This window comes from Taurulus bubalis, assembly GCF_910589615.1.
Source record: "Taurulus bubalis genome assembly, chromosome: 14".
Lineage (NCBI taxonomy): Eukaryota > Metazoa > Chordata > Actinopteri > Perciformes > Cottidae > Taurulus > Taurulus bubalis.
In genome coordinates, this window is record NC_136602.1 from 8,658,804 (window position 1) to 8,682,196 (window position 23,393).

Consider the following 23,393-nt stretch of genomic DNA (forward strand, 5'->3'; position numbering starts at 1 on the left):
CATCTCATTTACTTTTCTTTTGGTCGTGGCTAGATAGTAACCCACAATATACAAAAACTCTTGGGAGACTCACTGCCCAGCGACCAATCCTAATCAAGGTCATTGCCTGACCTTAACCATCAGCAATTGTGTGACACCATAGAGGAACGGCCGTTTCTATTCTTTCTTGTCTCTTCTCTTCAAAATGTTCCTGTTTTTCTTCTTCTTTTACGCACTTTTCAAAGTGGCAGACCAGCTTGATATTTCTTGTCTTCACAAATGTAATAAATGGGCAGTAAATAAGGCAGGGAATGACAAGTAGACATTCATTATTACTATACAGTCTTGTCAATCCAGTTGGTGCTTCAGACAAAGGGTTGTGGGTCGATAAGAAGATCTGGAGCACGACAAACTGAACTAGAAGGGGGCAAAGAAGAAGCAGAATAGCAGCAAATTGCTCAAACTGTGGTCCCGTGTTCATAATGATTCAGTTTAAATGGTTCCTTGACAAAGTGTTTTCTACACAATTTTGTAAGATATACAGTAATTGAGACAGTTGAAGCACGATGAATCCAGGGATATTTGACTTCCATCCTTTTTGTCGTTTTCAAGTGGTCATTGACATTTGCTCATCCCCATTACAGATGATTATTTTACGGCATTGAGCATCGTAACCATTACCTAGATAGCGGCCCTGTTATTATTGTGACCCTTCAAACAGGATTTTCCAAAATGTCATTGGCTCGATTTTCTCAGTAGTGGTGACTGATTGCTTTGCATATTTAAAATATGAATATTTAAATTCTCAATGAGCTGAGATTTGGTATCAAGCACCAACATTATTTTGTATTTCTTGTAACGTTAAGCATATTTATAGATAAGACTTCCACTCCCGGTAGAAATATACATCCTGTTTCAGAGTCATGTCCTTGAAAATCTGGTAGTCAAAGATCACAGTATGTCTCGCGAAGTGTTACTCGTTCATATGCAGGTGGTTTGGCTGTGCTGTTTGTATTGTTTGTGACCTTCCAATGGCGTGCTGGTGTGCAAAGCTCTGTGAAGTAGAAGTGTTCCTCTTTAGTGTTCTTCAGTTTACAGAGCAGATATTGCTCCCTGTTTTTCATGGAGGACAAAGTTGCTCATGGAGAAAATAGTCCCCTGTGAAGCAGGCAACGCAGACTGACATTTTGCACCCTCCCCACACACACACACACACACACACACGCACGTACGCACACACACACACACACACACACACACACACACACACACACACACACACACACACACACACACACACACAGGGCTGGACACATAAAGAAGTTGGCAAGCTATTACAATTAAATAGTGCATTATTGTTTGTACTCATTATCATATCAACACCGTTTTCTGATCAAAATGCAGGGTAGCTTTGTTAATACATCCTGCATGACCTTATTTACGATGAACAGCTCCATGACTAACTAATCTCCATGTTGTTGACATGCACGTAATGCTTAGATAAAGCCGGAGGAAGGCACATTTCATGAGTGACATCTTGAATGAGGAGAAAATAGCTTACGTACACCCACACAAGCTGGGAGGTTATAAACATGATTCACCAGCAGTTGGCAGTGGGGCTATACATAGCAGTGTAACTTTTAAGACGTATATTATTTTAAGGATCTTATGCTCTAAGTGGTTTATGAAAAACAAAGGATTTGGCGAAAAGTTTTTTTCAAGCCTTTCATTGCCTCACATGCTTTTATTTCCTTCACGGTTGAGCCTTTGTTGCTGCCTTGTTTGTCTGTAGTAATTGTTGTTTCCTCTTGATTGTATAATAATTTGCCTTTGCAAATGGTGACAGAGATTTATGTTTGTTCATTTAGTTTTTTCTCATCAATCTCCAATGCTAGCCAAATGGAACAATACTCAGTTTTTTTTAAACTAACTGCCTCTGTCAAATCCAGTAAAAGAGCAAAGCAGCCTCAATATTTCACAGTTCAAAGTTATGTGCAGGACATGTGATGAAATCTTAAAGCTTAAAAATATCTCTATTACTGTTCACGGTTTTGATCTTTTACCATTCTACTTAATATTGAATGAAATGTCCAGATCCATCTTCTCAAGGGGGCAACAGTCTTTCAGCATTTTGTTTAAACCTCCCCTCACTGATGAAACTGGCTATTAAAATTCAGCTGGATGTAATTGTGCCAAATTGAGACATGTATGAAGTTTCTTCTCGTCAGAAATGATCTCCTTTTAACTCAAACTGTGATAGTTTGGCAGCAGAAACATATAGTGAGTGATTAAGATACAATAATGTGTATTTTTAATTTAGTAGAAATGGCAGGTAGAAAACAAAATGTAATTGTGAAACATCCTGTTAATAAATAAACTTGGAACCTGTAGGCTGTGCCGATGGTGTATAAATGGGTATGAATGTTAGATAGTTCTGATGGGCATCAGCGTATGGATGGGTGTGAATGGCTGAATGATGTGTAGCGCTCTGAGTGGTTGGAAGACTAGAGAGAAGCGCTTTACAAGTCCATTTACCTTTGCTCAAAAACAAAAAGATAAATGTGCATGGATAAATTGAATTGAGAAATTTAACAAACAACAAACGAAAAAGCGATCGGCTTCTTAATGAAGTTCCTCTCATTGTTGTGGAGTACAGTGTGTTTCTATGGGAATGGTATCTTTGTGAGGACCCTGCCGATGGGGCTCATGTGCTGCAGGCCGAGGTGTGCTGTGGCCCGAACGGCATGTTGTTTGGCCCGGAGCCACCATTCTTGTCCTGTCAGCTCAAATCTCATTGACCACTCCAAATGATTTGTCAGATCCTTCAGAATCCTTGTCCCGCTTGCAGCACTGATTAAGAATTTAACAAACATCAGCTCCACAACTTAAGACACGGCTCAAAACGTTGACAGTGTGGAATGAGAGATTTAAAGGTGAGGGGTGGTTTAGATTCATGAAACAAACTAAAACTGATGTGAAATTTGTTCGTTTGGCTTTTATTGTTTTTATTTTTTACACAATGAGCATGACATCTACTTTAAAGTCTTCATTATTTACTTCTGCCTTGTCCTCTCATCCCAATCACCATCATCATATCCATCACCATAATCACCACCTCCATCTATATGATTACTGGTAAATTATTCTGTATTGCTAACAAAGTGTGACAATGCATTGCAGCATTGACTGGTGAAGCTTAAATAGAGGGTCCAAATAGCATACTAATGGCTGGCGCTTGTTGTCTTGGTAACCAGCTCAGATGTTAACATAGACACTGGCCACTCAGTGTTGAATGTCACAAACGGTCAGAAACGAAGATTGCAGCTCTGCCACTTTGTTATTCTGCTACTCAATATTTATGAATGAGGTGTTTGGCACCTTTGTCTCTGAGACCTGCTCCATTTTTATCTATTCTTCCCATCCATCTGATTTCTTTCTTTCTCCTAATTAGCTGGCTTCTTGGGACTCTACTCGTGGTTTGAATGGTAGCCTGAAGGAGAATCGGATAGAGAGCGGGATGCAGGGAGTGACGCTGAAGATTGTAACATTACTGGTAAGTTGTGGGAGTACAATGAATCTATTAACACTCGACCTGAGTAGGCAAATATGTGTGAGTAAGAAAACAAACACCACATTATGGAGGCAAACACATTCAATAGGTTGTTCTTTAAAGTTGTTACCTCAATTAAGTGAAATACAGGCTCTTTTCGCTTTTGGAGAATTTACTGCAATAAACAAAAATGTGTACTTTCTGCTGGCTTCAGTGAGCCGTTATCACAGAAGGATAGAGAACCAAAAACCTAGCACAGGATCTTGAAAACGAGACCCCTTCCAATCTACTTTCCACTTATAAGAGGGAATTTGAGGTGTTCCTCCTCCATCTTGTTTTGTGAAGCAAGTGCAGGCCGTTAAAAACAATCCTACATGGCAGCAGTTTTTTCTTCACCTAACTTCATGAATTCTAGCAGCGCAAGTCACTTCCCTCCCCTTCTCTCCATTCTCCCTCTTCTCCACACATGATTTACCTGCACCATATTTATTCACATAAGTTCTGCTCAGCTCTCCCCTGGCAGTGTCACTTAATCAAGTAATTTGCCCCTGCCCACTTTAACACCTCTCCCCCCGTCTTCTTCAGCTTTCTTTACTCCTCCTTTACCCATTTAATTCTGCCCTGACAATTTCAACCCATAAAGAAGAACCATGGTTGGGTGCAATAAATTTAAAATTGCAATTTCCTCGTTGATTAACCATAGCAGTTGCCATGGCGCCATGTGTTCCAGGTCAACAGTTGTTGAGGAAACTATTTTATTATGATGAAGTTTAACTTAGACCACCATAGAATCTCTTCATAAAAGGTGTCACCCCAAAGTTCTTTAAATGACTGAATGTGTCCTCGCTGCGCTCGTCAATCTGGCCCAGAGGAGATTATAGTGCATCTGGGTAAATGACGTGCCTGTGATTAAGTGCACATGCTCTACTCTTTTCGAAACTTCAAGGATAAAATGAGGGCTTAGAGACAAAATCCTCATATGTTCACATTCCCCTGCATTACCATTGTCAGTAATGTATTATCCAAACAGGAAGAGCCTTTTGTGATGGTGGCCGAGAATATTCTGGGCCAACCCAAGAGATACAAGGGTTTCTCCATTGATGTCTTGGATGGCCTGGCCAAGATCCTGGGCTTCAAGTATGACATCTACCAAGTCGGAGATGGGAAGTACGGCTCGGCACTTCCCAATGGATCCTGGAATGGAATGATAGGAGAGCTGATTGGCAAGGTTGGTGTATTTTCTTTTTATCTCAGTCAATCAATTTCAGATTTCAGTCCAAATCTTTTCTTTCTTTCTGGGACTCAGGCCACATGGTCTTGTTTTGAAATGGGATCCAAATTGTAAGGCTCAGAAATAAGAAAAGATTTTGGGAAAAAACATTTAATGGGCTAACAGCCTTTATCTGCACTTCTCCAGTGGGGGACACCACAGATTGATTGAACTGGGTCTGATTTCTGCTTTTTGGAACGGCGGATAAAGTTTGAGACCTCGACAAATGCGGTTGTGGGTCATGATGATAATTGGATTTGAACTCCCCATAATAGATATAAAGGTTTCAAAATTGAAAATGTGGACTGGTTCCTTCCGTTAGGGAATATCAAAGGAAGCTTTGATATATTTGGAGACAGAGCAAAGATCCCAGGGTCTCAGGAGTATTTTAAGTCCTCCACAAGTGTTGTTAAAACAATTCTCCTCAAAGTCAAATATGCTAGATTTACCATGAATGTTTAACAACATGCAGTCTTAACCATATAATGTTGTTTTAAAATGAAATGCTATAAAGTTACAAAAACATATGTCTCTCCCTCTACAGCGAGCCGACTTGGCCCTATCAGCCATCACCATCACCCCGGAGCGGGAGAGTGTGGTGGATTTCAGCAAACGCTATCTGGACTATTCAGTGGGAATCCTGATGCGCAAGTCGGAGGAAAAGATCAACATTTTCTCTTTGCTGGCACCATTTGACTTGGCAGTATGGGCGTGCATTGCCGCAGCCATCCCTGTGGTGGGCATTATGATCTTCCTGCTCAGGCGCATCCAGGCAGTGCGCTGCCAGAACAATGCAGGAGGCCACCCGCCACCTTCTGTCTCCACTTCACTTCAGAGTGCCATCTGGATTGTCTATGGGGCTTTTGTTCAACAAGGTGGGTGATCTAGTTTAAGACGACACGACATGCAAGGACAGTAGATGCAAATATATGTATTTTATATATGCACAAGGGCCAACACTAGGCAGGTTTTCATTCTACCAAATCATATCCTAACCTCTTACTAGTTAACACTTCTGTGTTTGAAGATGTGTTAACTGATAAAGTCAATGTCGTTGAGAAAGAAATTAAACCTTCCTCCTCTTGACCTTTAGGGATGCATCTTTGGAGACTAAGCACCAACCAAGCAGGCCTTAAATATCCAACCCTAAATCTAAGCAAAATAATAGCTAAAAAAACACCAAAAAATACTTCAAGGGATTAAGGAGAGAAGATTAATATAAAAGGGATCCAATCAATGAAAATGCACATGTGGATGTCAGTAAACAACAAATGCTGATTCAGTAGTGAGTCAGTTTGAGGCACAACGCCCACCATAGCATTTTCTAAAGGTGCCCTTGTCAAGCAGAACATGCCATCTTTAGGTCTGGTGGTGATCCAGGTATGTCCGGTTTGGATAAATGACTTCTCCAGCAGCTGATGTTGTAGCTTGAACAGCATCTATCAAAGTCTGGCACACTGCCTATGAGCCTTTTTTTAACCCAGCACCCACTATATTTCAAGGGAAGCTATATTCCATCCCTTCTCTCTGCCTCTCTTTTCTCCTCTTCGTTTCTGGCTTCAGTTCCATGTCGCCACTTTCTGTTTCAGTCAAGTGGATTGCTTTTTTTCTTGAGATGACGTCGGTCGCTTTGATATGGATCTGACTTCTGATGCATTGTGTGCCATTTTCAGAGCATAAACTTGGCAACCGTAACCCTCCAATGATTTCATAATGATAAGCCAACACTTGGCTGGGTTTTGTTCTATGTTCATGCAGATTAAACTATCCACCCACAGACACACTGACTTTCCTCGCCGCCTTTTTCAGAAAGGGACTCCCCTTCTCTCCTTCCATAAGAAGGTCGGTTAGAGGTAGGAAATAATCTGATTTAGAGAGATGTATTTCAAAGATTTAAGAGACTGCATCACAGTGGACCGTTGCAGTAGAGAAGGATCCAGTAAAGTTTCAAGATGCATATTTCACACTCGATGACCTTACGAAATCCGTCAAAGCCATATGTAATCAAAATGACTGATGCCGGAGTGCTATGCATCTGACAAGGCCTTCAGTTTTTTCCCCAAACTGTCCTAAGGGCGCAGCTGTGTTGATTGTGACACTTTCAGGCAAATATGTTTTCATTAGATTTCACACTCCTGAATCTCTCCGATGACATTTCTATGTCTTTACTCTTCAAATTTAGAATGTGTGCTGACATTTTTCTCATGCAACTCAAATGCTGTTGGATATTTGGAGAGAGAAAGTCGCTTTGACAGAGAAAAAGTGAATATAGAAAAGCTAACGTGACGAACCTTCTCCTCAAAGAAAACAAGGAAGGACAAAGGATTAAAGACACAAAGGAAAGAGCATTAAAAGGACAGGAAGAAAAATACATATAACGGAAAACTGCACTCTTTGATAAAACAGGCTGGATGTGAAATAGAATCTAAAAGTGTGGAAGTAACAGTGCAGACTAGATGGTTTTGAATGTACTTTCTTGGAAAAATAGGTAATGGAAACACATCAGATGCATGCAGTCAACTGCTCCAGTGTTTTGTTCCACCTTTATTTATCCAGGAGGGAGTCTCACTGAGAGCAATGCTCTCTTTTTCAGGAACACCCTGAATTCACTCAGTTCCACACCCAGAAGCTGTGTAGTACAACCACTGTGTGATCTGCTGGCCACTGAGCAGCTACACTGGAGCAGTTGGGCTTAAGGGCCTTGCTCAAGAGCAGCTCAGTGTGGTGGTAATGAGGGAGCTAGCAAGCGCTGCTTTTCTCTTCTAGTCACAAACTCATACAAATGTGACACGCTCAAAAATTACAATATACAGCAGATTTAACAGAAAATGGTTGGTACTTTAAAAGGCATGTAAAATGTGCATTTCGGTAGAGGACTGCCCAATTATCACTCGACCATTAAACATTTTAACAAGCAAACATTTTATTAATATTTTCAAACTTAGAGAAAGGAGCAGGGTTTTTGGAAACATGTCACTCAGTAGCATTGTTATAGACATGCATTAAAGAAAAAAAAAATCATATTATTTGCCAGACACGCACAAAACATGGTAATGTACGATTTCTCATAGAGTTGACCAATCTCTTAAAAGCTTGTTTGAAATGCACAAAATAATCCGAGCGACTCGAAACCTAAGGTATTAAGATTTTTTTAAAAGCTCTTTTTTTCCCGTGATATATAAATAACCAAAACATAAATGGGACTGCAGTGCTTTTTATGTTTTTGTATTCGGACTAGAGCAGGGATATGAGAAGATGTTTTTATACTCATGTGTTTATAACTGCTCCTCCACAGGCAGTGACTCCATCCTGGGATCGGTGGCTCTGCGTATTGTCATGGGCAGCTGGTGGCTCTTCACTCTCATCGTCTGCTCGTCCTACACAGCAAACCTGGCTGCCTACCTCACAGTGTCACGCATGGACAATGCTGTCCGGTAAGGCGCAATACTGTACCTTAATGCTCACATTGACGGAACTACAAAAAGGAACTGATTTATCTCTGCTGCATGTGTTTTAAAGTACACATGTACTGTATAATAATCAAGGTCCTCTGTCGTATTTTACCATGAATGTCAAATTCACTTGCAGTGTGTAATGTATTTCTTTATTATTCTCACAGTGGGAATAGTGCATACTTTAAAATAGTTTTTGGGCCCAAATCCCAATCAAAGTCCTTTGATATCATTATATTCATATTTACCTAAATCTTGATTAAATATGTGTCTGACATATTGAAATAACAGCTGTAGCCTTCTGAATTTGACACGGCATATTTTTTAAAGTGGAATACTGTGACTTCTGAAATCGATATCAAGTGATCCACTAGAGAGAAGACTTCTCACTCTGTTGAAGTTATTTGAACTACAGAGTTACTGAGTGATGTTTTTTTATTTATTTTTTAGCTGGGTACAGACACCTGCTGCAGGAGCACATGAACCAGACAATTGTCAGACGGTTTTTATTTGGTCTGTCATCAACGTTAATTAGATACGGCTGGTATGACCTGCAGCCGGTGGCAGTGAAAGCAACGGTCAGCTTTGTTATCATACAAGTTCAGCAAATTTTGCCAGCCCAATTTTTCACATTCACACACTTTATTTTTCCTTCTCATAGTATGCATTGAAATGCTCACAGTAAAAAAAAAAAGCATTATATTATTTATATTATTATATAATATATATGTGATGTATTATACGCGGCCATACAAATACATTTAATTTAATTTCGTGCATCAGCCTTGAATGTATATATCTCTTGAACTATTTCTGTAGTGAGGTCTTTATTGAATGGAAACACACAGAGGAGCTTCTCTATATGCTGTACAGAGTGTGTGGTGTTCTTGAGGTGTAGAGTATATTTTACAATAGTTTAACATCAGGGACGAGCGCTGGCTTTAATGTCCATACAGGTGCATCTCTCATCAGCTGCATTTAGTGTTTGGTCCATCTGCTTTTCTGTCATTTCTGACCTGCTGTCTTCAGTCCAAATGCTATTTGTCAATGAATCCAATTTGCTATGCTGTCTCTCCCTGAAGAATGGGGAGAGAGGCAGTTGATTGCACTGGGTCCGTCTTCTGTTGAACAAACAGCCACATGTGGACATGTAAGGGAGGGGAGTGAATACTGAGCAGCTCACAGCTCACCTGTGAAGAGAGAACTCAAGGCCTGTGTGGGATTCACCTCTGAGCTAATCTAAATTGACTGTTCAAAATATCTGTACATATTTAAGGCAATACAAAGTGTTTGCATACACTTAAAAATGAAAAAAAGTATATAATTCTATATTGTGTGTAGCTTCTCCTCTATTGCAAGAAGAACAAATCATTGCAATTTTAAACTGCTAACTAAGATGTGTACTTGTAATCCATTGCTTTCTCTTACTTACAGCAGTGCATTCAAATTAACTCTGCTGATCCACTTCCCAATTACAGCATCTTTGTGAGTGAATACTGGGCTAAATGCATATAAAATGTAAAAAAACTAGTGAACACATTTATGGAAAATCTTTCGTGACCCTGACTTAAATGTTCTAGTAGGATTAACAAAAAATAAAATGGACGTATGGAACAGGTTGGTTAACATTTTGGAAGGATCTGAGGATTTTTCCTCCAGAAAATAACTTTGTATGTGTGGGGTCACATCCCAGCAGTGAAGTGTAGGGAAGGGGTTGCTTCTTTTTCTAACAGAGCACTTCAGGTCTAACCTCACAAATGGGATTTTTTTTAAATTGGCCAATCTTTTTATAGTTGCTTGTGGTTTGCTACCTTAACACTTGATGTTGTTGCAAGATCCTGAAACAGACCGTGGATCTTACCATTACCCACAATCCAAGGGGGCATGTCTGACACACCAATGATTGATTTCCTATTATGAAGTCAATGTTAATCAAACAACAAAACACAGTTGCAATTTACCACAAAGCAGAGGGTGGAAAACTCTGGAAGCCCTTTTACTTCCACAGATACACATTGAAGCTCAGGCATGAGGCAACCTGGATATTTTTCTTTATTTACGATCAGAACTAGAATTCACTTCCTCTGAAGGCGCCACTGGAGGACAGATCGTGCAGTCTTACACACTTACATTGGAAATGTGCTGCTTTTCCCATCGTCTTGGGGAAGTAACCAGTTTATGCGGGTAGTTGGAGAACGTGTTTACGTACATTACTGTAATAATAACCAGACACAGTAAATCCATGTATACATGTAGCGAGTCAGTATCAGTTTCCCTTATGCCTGACCTTATTTTAATAGCATGCCTCACCCATTTTAACTGTAGTAGTGAAATAAGCTGTGTGCGCTTGTGAGAATAGTCAACTTTCTATTAGTTTCAGTTTTATTCGGACATTAGGTAGGAATCCGTTTAAATACAAGGACGCATTGGCTCTGCAATTATCTCTCCTTTCATCCAGCTGCTCAGCTGTTACTTTCCCTGGCTGCAGTCTTCCATCATGCACATGTGTAGTTTTAAAAAACAGGTTACAAAATGGATTCCCATATACATGGCAGGACAATCAGCGTTCCCGAGAGGAAATCTACCTGGGGAAATCAGGTTTCCCAAATCCCCTATCTCTGTTCACTGGAGAAAGTAGACCGTAAACTCTTTACTTAATTGCATGTAAATGAGCAGACTGTGCATTGGCTTGGGAAAGGAAAGGTACTTGCCAAAATGTTTACACAATTCCCACAAAACCAGCTCCTTGCTGCCTTGGTGGAATGTGGTTTAGGTGGAAAAGCTTTGCTGTCTGAACCCAAGTATGGGAGGGTTCACACACTGTTTAGTTTTAGGCGCTATCATTTTATCTTTGCTCTAACTTGGCAAGCTCATCTATAAATGTAATTACTCATTTCATAAAGATGATAACCTAAGTTTTAATTGTCCCTGGTGGCCAAAGTGTCTCACAAAAGAGTTCAGATTACTCCAAGTTGGCAATAGTGGAACTTTCATCCCCGCTATCTAATGTCCAAACCTTGGAAAGATTGTGACAGATATGGCTTGAATCTTAAAAAGGCAAATAGGGTAAGGGTGCAGTCCAGTTCTTTTAATTTAATTTCAATTTCTTGTAATAAACTTTTTCTCTTTCTGCCATAAGTCATCTCCTCCACAGATACTGGTTTACTACCGACAGTATGTTCAGGGACTAACCTCCTTTTGCAGCAAATTAAAATGCTTCCCACTGAGTGTGTGGGCATGTATGATTGCCCTTGCCTGTTTCAACGTGTGCATGTGCACTAGACATTAAGTTGGTTTATTGTGGTAAACAATTAACAACAAAAGTATGGTTACTGAAGCCATTATTTGCATATTAGACATTTTCTTTCCATACAGTATGGCTTTTTTTTCTCTTTTGTTTGTGCTCTCTGTACAAAACACCTACGCCTTGGGACAGAGTGAAACTGTGCTTTTCTTCCCTTGCTCACTGCAGTATTAGACTATTATGTGTGTGAGAGGGAGCAAAAGAGTCCGATTAGTTTCATTATTTTTTTTGTCCTCCAGCATATTACATGGATTAATGCTATTTAAGTGAACTCTTTTTCTGAAGCCTTTTGTTTTGAATGTTGCTTTAATTGCTACTGCTATGGCTAATTTTGCATTTATTTAAGCTAAATATAACCATGACCAACTGTCATTCAAGCTCCTGAGTCCAACAAGACCACCTGAGAGGAAATTAGTGCCGTGCACACATAAGAAAATGATATTCTTTACCAGCGTGTGTCTCTGTAGCTGTGCATGGCAGAGAGGAAGCAATAATGCTGTTGGTATTTTGCTTATTTCAATCTTTGTTCAGCCATTATAGCTAATGAGCCGGTTGGACCTCTCTGTATTGATTGCAAATTGAAGTGTACGTTGCACTGCTTTTTTTTATTTTTAAGGCCCATGACTTTTATTCCTCCGTGCAGGCAATAGTATTATTTCGACTTTCTATCTCATTATTATGACTTTTTATCTCATAATTATGACTTTTTATCTCATTATTTCGACTTTCTATCTCATTATTATGACTTTTTATCTCATAATTATGACTTTTTATCTCATTATTATGACTTTTTATCTCATAATTATGACTTTTTATCTCATAATAATGAATTTTTATCTCATTATTATGACTTTTTATCTCATTATTATGACTTTTTATCTCATAATTATGACTTTTCATCTTCTTATTTTTTGTTGCGGAAACGGGCTTCCATACAATAGTCACGGCCAGAGGCATTATGTTTTTGGGTTGTCTGTCTGTCCCCGTCTCATAAACACGATATCTCAAGAACGCTTAGAGGGATTTTTTTTTCTCCAAATTGGATATACATTTCCACTTTAACTCAATAATGAACTGCTTTGATTTCGGTGGTCTGAGGTCAAGGTCACTAAGATCTCACAAAACCCATTGTTGGCCATAACTCAATAATTCATATGCTATTAATTTTAAACAAATGCTAATAGGCTTAAAAAGTGATTACAATTTGGACTGAAATTAACATAAACTGCAACATGACTGGGTGGCGGGGGCTTAACCGTTTTCACAAAAGTCATATTCCTTCAGCTAGTCATGCAATTATGTTTATCTAGATTTTTAAAGAATTATTTCCAGTTTTCCCAATCAGTCTTTTATCAAATCATTTAAACTAACTTTCTAACTTGACTATAGGTCGTTCCAGGACTTGTCCAAGCAGGTGGACCTTGTTTACGGGACGGTCAGGGACTCTGCTGTGTACGAGTATTTCCAGGCCAAAGGGACCAACCCTTTGGAGCAAGACAGCACATTTGCTGAGCTCTGGAAGACCATTAACAAGAACAACGCCTTTGAGAACTCCGTCCCCAGCCCATCAGAGGGAATCAAGAAGGTGAATATTCATTTTGGTATTCATTAATAAAATGTTGTCAGAACACTTTATACTCATGTTGCTGCTGTTGGACTTAGATTTAATCAAATCAGTTGTTTCTAAAGTGTTAGTTATTTGAAACACAAACCAATACATTTATTAATAATCATGAAGCTATTATTTCAAATGAATCAGGCTAGCAATTAAAGGATAGCTTTGTTCTCCAGAAACTGTATTATGCTCCTAAATATATAATCTAAACAGTGGCGGTGGGCCAATAGAGGGCGGGCTGTGGTTTTGGACGTACGCCTGCTGTCTAACCTGCGCACCGGTACACAAAATAATTATAATACATGTAGTGTATTTGTGAAAAACAATACAATTATGAAATAGCTATAACCTTTAACTATAATTTTTTTTTATAAAAAATGTAAACTTTGGGATTCTGTTTATGCCAGCAGAGAAGGCTTAGCAGGCCCTAATTGTATTAATATAATATTATATATATATAGATATAAAATTGTATTAATAAGATGTCCTTAGTATGTCAAAGTGTTGGAATAAATGTTAAATATTTAACTGCAAAGTAGTAATGCGTGTTTAATACCTTTTTTTTGCATAAAAAAAACATGGCCCTACCAAAAATAAAATTACACCAGCCGCCACTGAATCTAAAAACATAATGTAATTACATCTTCAGCATCCTGCAAAACATATGCTCAGCCTTGATGCTTAATTAACTGTAGCTTTTTACTTTCACACCGCCAGGTAGGAACAAAATGTGAGTTGGTTAAATAATTACTGTTCCTGATTTACGGCGGCATGTGAGTAAAGTGGTACTTTTAATTCTTCTGAATTATGAGGGTTTTCAATTGTTCTCGAAAAATGTTGTGGTACGGAATTCATATTTCAAGCATTCTCATTTTTCTCTATCTTCGTTTAACAGATAAATAAACACTTACAAAAACCAGATTGAAAAATAATCCATCATTTAACAGATTAGTGTTTTTACATACGCAAAGTGCTTTATTATCTAAGCGGCTAATTGCATTCAGCATAGTCAAGCTTGTTTGTATCACACATATATTAATTATAACCTACTATTCCCAGATTGAAATCCCACTTGAAACATATTTGGTGAGAAGAAGCCCTTTTAGTCTGTAGCTGAATCACTACAGTGCTTCTCTAAGTCCACAAACTACTGCAGTCTGACATCAGTTTTATAGTTTGTTGGTTATGTGATTTCTCTGGTATGTGTTTATTTATCAAAGCTGAGTGAACTTGAGAGCCCTGTGCAGTCCTAATGAGATGTGAGGTGAAAACTCTGCTCAGCTGTATTTGTTGAGAGCACAGCCTCACTCTGGAAGACGTAGGATGTAGTGACATTACAGGGAAGAAAGCCAGAGAAATGCATACAAAATAAACACAAAAAAAGTGCGGAAGGATTTCAGACAGATTTTCAGCTGTGGTTGTTCTCCACAGTGTGCCTTGAGGCTACAGCACATAATTGTCTCTGAAAATATGCTACACGCAGAGGAATGCAAAGCTGGAAAATAGATAGGGATGCAACTATTTTCATAAACTGTGTAAAGAAATGCAATGTTTTGCTAATCAGTGTGATAATTATACTGTACATGATGCTGGGTAGGGACATGGCAACAAAGGGGAAATGTCAGTAATGGACAGCTTTCAGTAAGATGTAAAAGCCGTTTTATACCATTAAACAGCAAAATAACATTTTCCACCGGACTTTAAGGTAGATTCCTTCAGAATCGTGGTTTATGGCTAAAGGAGAGTTAAAAAAAAATTATTTGTGCAATTCTATAGTTGTAGAGGTTCCTCGGCTAATCTAGTGTCACACGGCTTTAAAACATCTGCCATGTTTTTATCCTTTGTCCTTCTTTTGTTTAACTATCCAGGCAAAGCGAGAGTCATATGCCTTTCTGTGGGATATGGCGGTGGTAGAGTACGCTGCTCTGACAGATGATGACTGCACCCTGACTGTAGCAGGCAGCAGCATGAGCACCAGAGGCTACGGCATGGCCCTGCAGCATGGCAGTCCTTACAGAGACCTCTTCTCTCAGAAGTACGTATGTTGGTATATTTGTTACAAAGCAGTAATGGGACCACCTGATATTTCCTGATGTTGGCATCTTTGAACCTGTAAATGATTTGAATTAATTCAAGGAAAACCACAGTGTATTAAAACTGGGTTATATTTCCGTAGTTCTGGCCATCGGTTCTAACAACATTGTACATCTAATAATCTAATAATTGTTGAGATTTGGAAACACAGACATCTCTAAAAACTTTATTTGGAGGTAAACCCATAAATGAGTGGTAATAATCCTTTATTGCACACAACTACGGGAGGTCAAAGTTGAACCAAAAAGTCGATATTTCCCAAAAGAACGCGAGTTTACCTTAGTTTTCGCTTCCAAATGAGCTATTTGTTGCTATGTTACCGTGTCTCTAAGTGGCCTTGAGCTACGAATTACATAACCCAAACTGTCAAACATTAGTTTCTCTATCAATGTTGACTAATGTCTAGATACTGTACAATTGAACGTACACATTTCTCATCACAGTTTCTCTTGAAGACACAGACTGAGAAGTGCATATTTAATATTTTCATTCCATTGTTTTTGGTTAATCTGTTTTTCCCCAGAAACGAGGCAGAAATATGCTGCTGAAAACAATTTTAGTGCGGTTTTACAAGATTGATAGAAGTACATTTTTAGATCCAGGTAGCACACAAAAGATCTAAATCCGTCGTTAACACCATCCAAAATAGGAGGATTGCCCCAGGATTACCCTGAAAACTGCCTCGGTGAAAGATCTTAAATACATGACTTGATGGACAGACACTGTGAATATTTGAAAGGGTTTCATGAGTGTAAATGTCAAAGCTTTGAGTCATTGTCTTCCTTTGACTTTGGATGAATGTGCAAGCTTGTGCTCAAACACACATGTGCCAGTCACTGTGAAAGAGATTGAATAATGACATTGCAGAAAGCTAACCGCTCCGATGGGACAGATTCAGTGTTTCGCCTCAGTTTGAACTCGGCCGTCATCATTCTCCTCCACAACAAACATCCTTTCCTCTCTGCACAGTAACTAATGAGTGGACTAAAGTATTTGATCATCTCATACAATTTTATATGAAACCAATTAATGTTGAAGCTGAGACTTTTCTTTTCTGTGCCTTGTTTACATAAAACTGGTCATTGAGCTCTGGTTCGCAATTAAGCAATAAGGTACGAGAGGCAGTACTGTGTCGTGCAATAATGTACTGTTCAAGGGAGTTGTTAGGCCCGACGCGCAGCAAACCCTTGAACTGTACATTATTGTAGACACAGTACTGCCTCGAGTACCTTATTGCTTTTATAATACGGGTACCTGCGACTTTATACATAGTAATAGTAAGCTCCCTTTCAGCACAAAATAGTTGTAGCCACCAAACCTTGTGTATCGCATTTCAGCAACAGAGAAAATAGTCCCGTACGTGTATGGCGGTTGCTATGCAACCGCCATACACGTACGGGACGCACATACGGGACTATAAAACTGACTGCCTGGTCAGTAAATCTGTGATTTAATGACCAGGTCGGTTGGAAGCAGGTGGAGGATGACACGCAGCCACCGATGTAAAGAAGTGCTCTCGCTGCTTCTGTCCGTCTTTTCTCCGTCATTTTTCTCCTCCATGATGTTTAGAGAACTTGCCTCGCGTCGGGAAATGACCGACGGAATTATCTCTCACTAGAAAATATCACGATTTTGTGGTCAAACCCTTTTCATTCCTCATCTCATTTTAGGGAGGAAGTGACGTTGTGTTGTCGTTCGTTATGCTAGTGTGGGGGATGCTAAGTGAGCTTGTTAGCTGTTCCGTTTGAGCTAACGCTACTGTTAGCGAAGAGCCCCATTGCAATACTGTGAACACTCAAGCAGTACACTTGCAAGTTAAGGAAACCAACGTCTGCGGGTCGTTACTGCGGACGTTACAATATCAAAGTTTACACAAACATGTTTGGTAACTGTCAAGTTTGAAATGACAACTAACGGTCGCGCAATTTAAATCTACCTGTTGTTTTTAAGTGCGCACTGATATGGAACGCTCTAAATGTAAACATGCTGTACAGTACTTTATGGCTGAATAAACTACACCTCTTGACTCACTCTCAACCAATCAGAATGCTTGATTTAAACTACCCGTATTATAATTGTGAATGAGTCAGTATCACTTCTTTCCGCAATGTGTCTTTAGGTGGTTAACAATCAATGCTATTGCAGTGCATTAATACAGTATTATTAAGTAATTATATCATGCAGAGCAGTTATATTGATTTTCCTTCATGTTTCTCCAAAGAAATTATTTAGTCTACTTTACTCCACTGTCTTTGTCATTTGATTAGCCAGCACCCAACATGCCTAAATCGATGCAATAATAATAATAATGTGATGTAAGATGTGTCCAGTGCCGTGTACTGTCATTAGATATAAATGTGCACCCTCTAGTGTGAAATAACTACTTGTGCTTCTTCTCTACAGGATATTGGAGCTTCAGGAAAAAGGTGACCTTGACATCCTGAAGCAGAAATGGTGGCCGAGGAAAGGCCGCTGTGACCTGCAGAGTCACGCAGACGCCCAGCCGGAGGGACGGGCGCTTCGTCTCCACAGCTTTGCTGGCGTCTTCTGCATTCTGGCGGCTGGGCTGCTGTTGGCCCTCCTGGTGGCTGCACTGGAGACCTGGTGGAACAGCAACCAATGCCGGCGAGAGCAGCCCAAAGAGGTGACAACTGACATCTCATCGGGCCAGGGCCCAGTCCCAAGCCTGCTAACCCAGAACCGGTCCATGGTGGCCACCACGAGTCCGCCTGCCCCACCAAGACCCTGGTCGAGACCCAGACCCCCGGGCCCCCCGGTCCTGCCCAGAGATGCCACTGCCACACTCTACTTTATGGATCCAGCAGGCGCTGACACCAGCCCCGATTTAGTAGAGCTGCAGTACACCCAGTTATAATAGGTGTGCCCCTGATGATAGTCCAGACATCATGTGATCAATCTACTCATTCCTTCTCATGTTGGGAGAGAGGTCGGCGTGCTTTGTTAGGGACTTCTGAGGCTTCTCTCTCAAACACACTCTCTGTGATTCTCTCATACTGACACATAAAAGCATTAATTGCCTAAACTCGGGCCTAAAAGGACAACCACAGTCTCTGGTGCTCATGTGAGAAAACCGCAGCTGAAGTGACAACAGTACATCATGTTGAATTGCAAATTCTAAACCACATACTGAAATTGTACTTCTGAGACGATAAGCGCTTCAGTTGTACAATAGCTCTCTTTAGCTAATCCATTCAAGTCTTAATGCTTTAGAGCTCTGACTTCATCTCGCTGCTGTCAACTGGGCCGCATGAGGCGTCCAGACAACTAAGGCTTGACATGGATCCCTAAACTAAAGTGTGAGCAAAAGCAGATAGCAAAGAATCTGAGCATTGACCTTCTTGACTTGACAGTCCAACATTTAAATAAGAATCACTGGCTGAGGATGCCCATTAAAGATCCAGTCCTGAAAAGACGCAGTAAATCAAACTCCACCCATGCCGTTTTTTGACGCATTGAGTTTGACTTACTGCTGTTGATTCCTATTTCAGTCTTTGTGTGCAGCCGCTTGAATAATACCACATACGGCTGTCATGTGAGATTCACAAGAGACAAACATCCCTGTCTCCTTATTAATAGAACATCAGATGTGTTGTTTGAGTATAATCTCATGGTTACATGCTCCATTATTGTGTTTGTAGACATGTTTTCAAGCGATTTTCCGCCCAAATCTTATCCTTGAGCATCAAACACCCACCCTCTATAGGCTTGAAATGAGGTTGTAAAAAGTAATTGATTATAAAATGTTTTAGTAGATTAGATCAGAGACAACTGATTTGTTGAGGGGAAATGATCTGGCAACAACTTCTCTGACAATGTTAACATTAAAGACTAATCAGCTTGACATATTCAATAGACCAATCAAAAACGTCAATAAGAGGTTAATAATTCATAAAAAAAAAATAGTTGCAACCCTAATGTAGAATAATAACTTCAGTCTTTTATGAAGCAAGAATTATTTGATTCAAGCTGTTGTGTTAGAATGCGCAGCTTTTCTCAGTTTTATACCACTGTTTTAATTAAACTTTTGTTGTTGTTGAAATGTTTACTTTCAAGCCTGTGCAGAACAAGTGTTTGATATTCATAAGATTTGGGTGGAGCATCACTTTAAATTGTACCAAGCATTGCTCACACCATGACAGCACAAACATACAGTATATGGACAGTATGACAATTTTAAACCTTTTAAACAAAACCTACTTCAAAGTGGTATACAGCAGCTATCTGAAGGAATAGTTTGACTTTTGGGGAATAGCCTTTTTTGTTTTCTTGCCAGGGGTTAGATGAGGTGATTATTATCAAAGACGCACAGATCGATTCTCAGCTGATCAGCCATGACCGGCCACATGCAGCTCAGCGTTATCACAGTGACCGGCTTCTCTACCGCCAGCAAGGATTTTAACAGCCAACATTAACTGAGATTGTATTTGGATGCATTCAACCGATATTCAGTAAAAAGGAATATTGGGCAAAGGCAAATTATACCCTTACGTCTTCACTAGTAATCATGTACAATTTAATTGTTACATATTTGCCCTCTTAAACTGCCTCACACTAGCTCTAAGCAGCTAGTAATACTAAAAAATACCCACTATAGATGACAATAAGGGCAAAGGAATTACATTTAGAATTGTTCAAGGTTTATACTGATTTTGGGGTGGTTGCAAATATTCTTCCTTGCTGTCAATTTAAGTTGTTGGAAAGAACATTTTAATCGATATATCTCAAATTCATACCACTCTCAGACATATCTGTCTGTTGTATGAGCAGCTACAGCCAGGAGATGGCTAGCCAAGAAAGCGCTCCAATTGTCAGCTGACTAACATCATCTCTAAAGAAAATAATTGGACTGGAACCCGGGTCGCCTGAAATTGCTCCTGTCACTTCACAGCTCTATACATAACGCACAGGCATGAGAGTGGTATAGATCTCTTCATATAATTCCCAAGAGGCAAGCCAAGAAGAGTATTTCTCAAAATGTTAAACTATAGCTTTTATCACCCAAGTAGTAATTCATTGCAATTATATGTCAATGTCCGGATTCACATGGGACCGTTTTGGTTATGTATCGTTGTCTATGCTCTTCAGCAGGTGACAAAGGATTACGGTCTGGAAAGAGTTTCTGGTCCATTGACATATAATGACATAACAAGCGCTTCACCAGAAGGGAGGCGGCACATATGGACAGACAGAGAGAGAGACTGGGAGGAGGCCGAGGCTCTTGACACAGGTCAGGAGAGGCCTGACGTACTGTACTGGATGGTCATTGGCTGCGTCAGGGTGAAGGGGCGGGGCATGCGGCTGGGGTAGTTTGTTGTTGCTTCATTTGTCATCTCACCCCATGGTCTCTCCTGTTGTTTGGCTTTTTTGTTTTGTCCGTCTTCAGTGTGGCTCGACTTGAATGGGTGCATGATGATGGAATACAATATTGCTGTGTGGAGGGCAGGGTGCAGCCAATTTGTGTCTGATACATCATTTGCCTTGTATTTGGCTCCTCCCTCCCCTCCGTGTTAAAAAAAACAATGGAATAGATTATTTTGATAGTGCTAGTCAACTACTGCTTTTATATTTGACCGTGTCACAAAGTCTGATCCATTGGATCGTTGTGTCCATTGGAGCCTGTCTTGTTAACAGCAGATGCTCTTCATGCAAGAGTCGCCCAATGCGGACGTGTGGTCACCTAATTGTGGAGAAAATTTAAACACTTCTGCATGAAGAGACATCTTCATTTAAGTTCATTTCAGAAGTGGAGACATTACCTTTTACGACCCAATATTCAAGATTTAGTGTTTAAAGATAATGTCTCTCTTGATGTGGGCTGCTTGAAAATTTCCAGTATATAATTAATTAATATATGTGGATTTCTTCAATAAAGTTGAACCTAACCCGACTGTTATTTTAGCACCCTTGAAACTCATGTGAGCGCAAAAATGTGTAGACTGCACTGCATGCAAACTGGTCATGATGGTGATATTGAAACAACCATTGTAACCTGTCTTTTTCTGTCTCCTTTCACACTCTGTCCCCGTCCCATTCTTTCCTTAAAACACCTAATCTCTTTCACTGCACATTCATTTTCACTTTCATTCTTTATCACACTCTTTAATTACATTCATGCTCTCCCTTCAATTAAAACCTCCTTCTCCTGGCCTCTTTTATTCCACACACGCTCTATGGCTCTGCCTTTCTTTCCATCCATCTCTAGGACAAAGAGGTGAACCTGGAACAGGTCCACCATCGTTTGAACAGCCTCCTGGACGAGGACATGGCCCACAAACAGCTGCCAGGCCAGTCTATCGAGATCTCTGCCCTGGACATTGGCAACATGCAGCCCAGCCAGTCCCTAGAGGCCTTGTCTGCTCGGGACTACCCAGGTCATCGGGGGCCGCCGCGGCTCTCTGTGACCACCTTCCTCCAGGAGGGTCATGGGGCAGGAAGGACACTGGGCGCCACTGGCAGGAGGACCTTGCCCCTTCCCCTCAGCAGTGCCACCATGCCCTCTATCCGCTGCAAACACAGGGCACCCAATGGGGGGCTCTTCCGGCAGAGCCCAGTCAAGACACCCATGCCAATGTCCTACCAACCAGTGCCAAGAGGACCCATCCCAGAAGCCAGTGAGCCCAGCCACGGGACATCCATCTGAGCACGCCGAACACTCACAGACACTCGAGCGCAAACAGATAGTGGTGAGCTAAACAGAGTGCTAACCGTGTGAGAGAGATATAAATAACACACTTAAAAAAGCTTTTTATTACCAGTGATGAAGAGTCAGTGGGACGACATGTGACAAGACATTGTCTTTAATGTACATATTTGTAAGTACAAAGAGAGAAAGAAGCAACATTAAAAAGAGTATTTTGAATATTCTCAACAGTTGAGTTTAAAAAACATAAAAGTATTAAAAAAATGACTGTTTGAATGGCTTTGTAAATTTTGTTCTAAATCAATAAAGGTGACAATTCTTTGTGGTTGTTTTCTAAGTGCCAAGTTCAAAGATGTTTTCTTTCAGATCAACATTAACTGAATGTACTGTGAGAATTCATGCTAAAAAAGAAAAGAAAAGTCATTCACACTTCAAAAGATATTGAAAGAATTGATTTGTTTCATATGAAAAAAAATAAAAGTATAATACAAAAAACTGAGACGTGTGCTTGAAAACATATTTGGAATATCGGTGCCATGCTGTCTGTGTGTATTTGTGACTATGGGGTCGCTGATAAAATGGTCTTCATAAGGGAAATGAAAGCCTGAAATAAGGCATATTATTTTTGTTTAAGCTTTATTAAAAAAAGAGATTGTTTTGATATTATGGGGAAACCCTTGGATTTGCAAAATACTGTTTGCAAAGCAACAATTGCATGACGATACGTTTTTTTTCTCATCACCAGCTCATTGCATTTTCTACATTTAGCCGTTTATTTTTGTCTAGACATGCTTATTACAAGAACACATGTTTACTGTAAATGACACTGTTCTAAAAAACCTTTTGGGTATCAGTTTTAGACCTTTACACTCCGGGGAGAATAAACAACACAAAAATGCTGAATACTTGCCTGTGAATATTTTGCATCAAAATTCTATCATATATACCTGCAGCAAAGCAATTCTTGTGACACATTTTCAATAAAGGGTGTGAATGGATTTACACTCTCAGTGAACCAACTATCATTGTCTTATTGATCCAAAGAAGCGTCTGCCCAGGCAGTCTGAGGTAAATTGTGGTATAGCCTAAACTACTGTGAGCTATTTTGAGTTTTCTATGACATCAAAATTCTGGATGAGTTATGCAGTGTATATGATTAGGGCTTTTATTGTGAAAGGTAAAAAACAGAAGGAGTGAATCTAGTATGCGCTGCCTTTGTCAAGGTTGAAACGAGTAATTAGGTTTGCTTGCGTGGCTTCGACTATGGAGTCTCTAAGACTTTGTACACTAGTGTATGACTTGAGTAGGTCTGTTCCACACAAAGCGTTAATGGCTTTATTTGCGGTGCAACATCTCAAGTTGCATTTTGCTCCACAAGAGCAATGGTCTGGAGAAAAACAAAACATTCCTGCCTTCTCTCCTGTTGCGTTCCCTCACCTGCTGCCTGTTGTGCACACAGAGCTAACTG

General features: G+C 39.9%; 1 protein-coding gene across 1 annotated transcript in view; it reads left to right on the forward strand.

Annotated features, from left to right (window-relative positions):
* Window positions 1–21,925, forward strand: part of grid1a (glutamate receptor, ionotropic, delta 1a) — a gene marked incomplete at both ends in the record, with an annotated part of 203,544 nt that extends 181,619 nt beyond the window's left edge. The window contains 8 exons of the mRNA XM_079229673.1: window positions 3,431–3,532; window positions 4,560–4,757; window positions 5,344–5,678; window positions 8,099–8,233; window positions 12,945–13,140; window positions 15,039–15,205; window positions 17,668–17,908; window positions 21,488–21,925. Of these exons, the coding sequence (XP_079085799.1) occupies window positions 3,431–3,532; window positions 4,560–4,757; window positions 5,344–5,678; window positions 8,099–8,233; window positions 12,945–13,140; window positions 15,039–15,205; window positions 17,668–17,908; window positions 21,488–21,925 (1,812 nt within the window). The remainder of the gene's footprint in view (window positions 1–3,430; window positions 3,533–4,559; window positions 4,758–5,343; window positions 5,679–8,098; window positions 8,234–12,944; window positions 13,141–15,038; window positions 15,206–17,667; window positions 17,909–21,487) is intronic.
* Window positions 21,926–23,393: the final 1,468 nt, after the last annotated feature.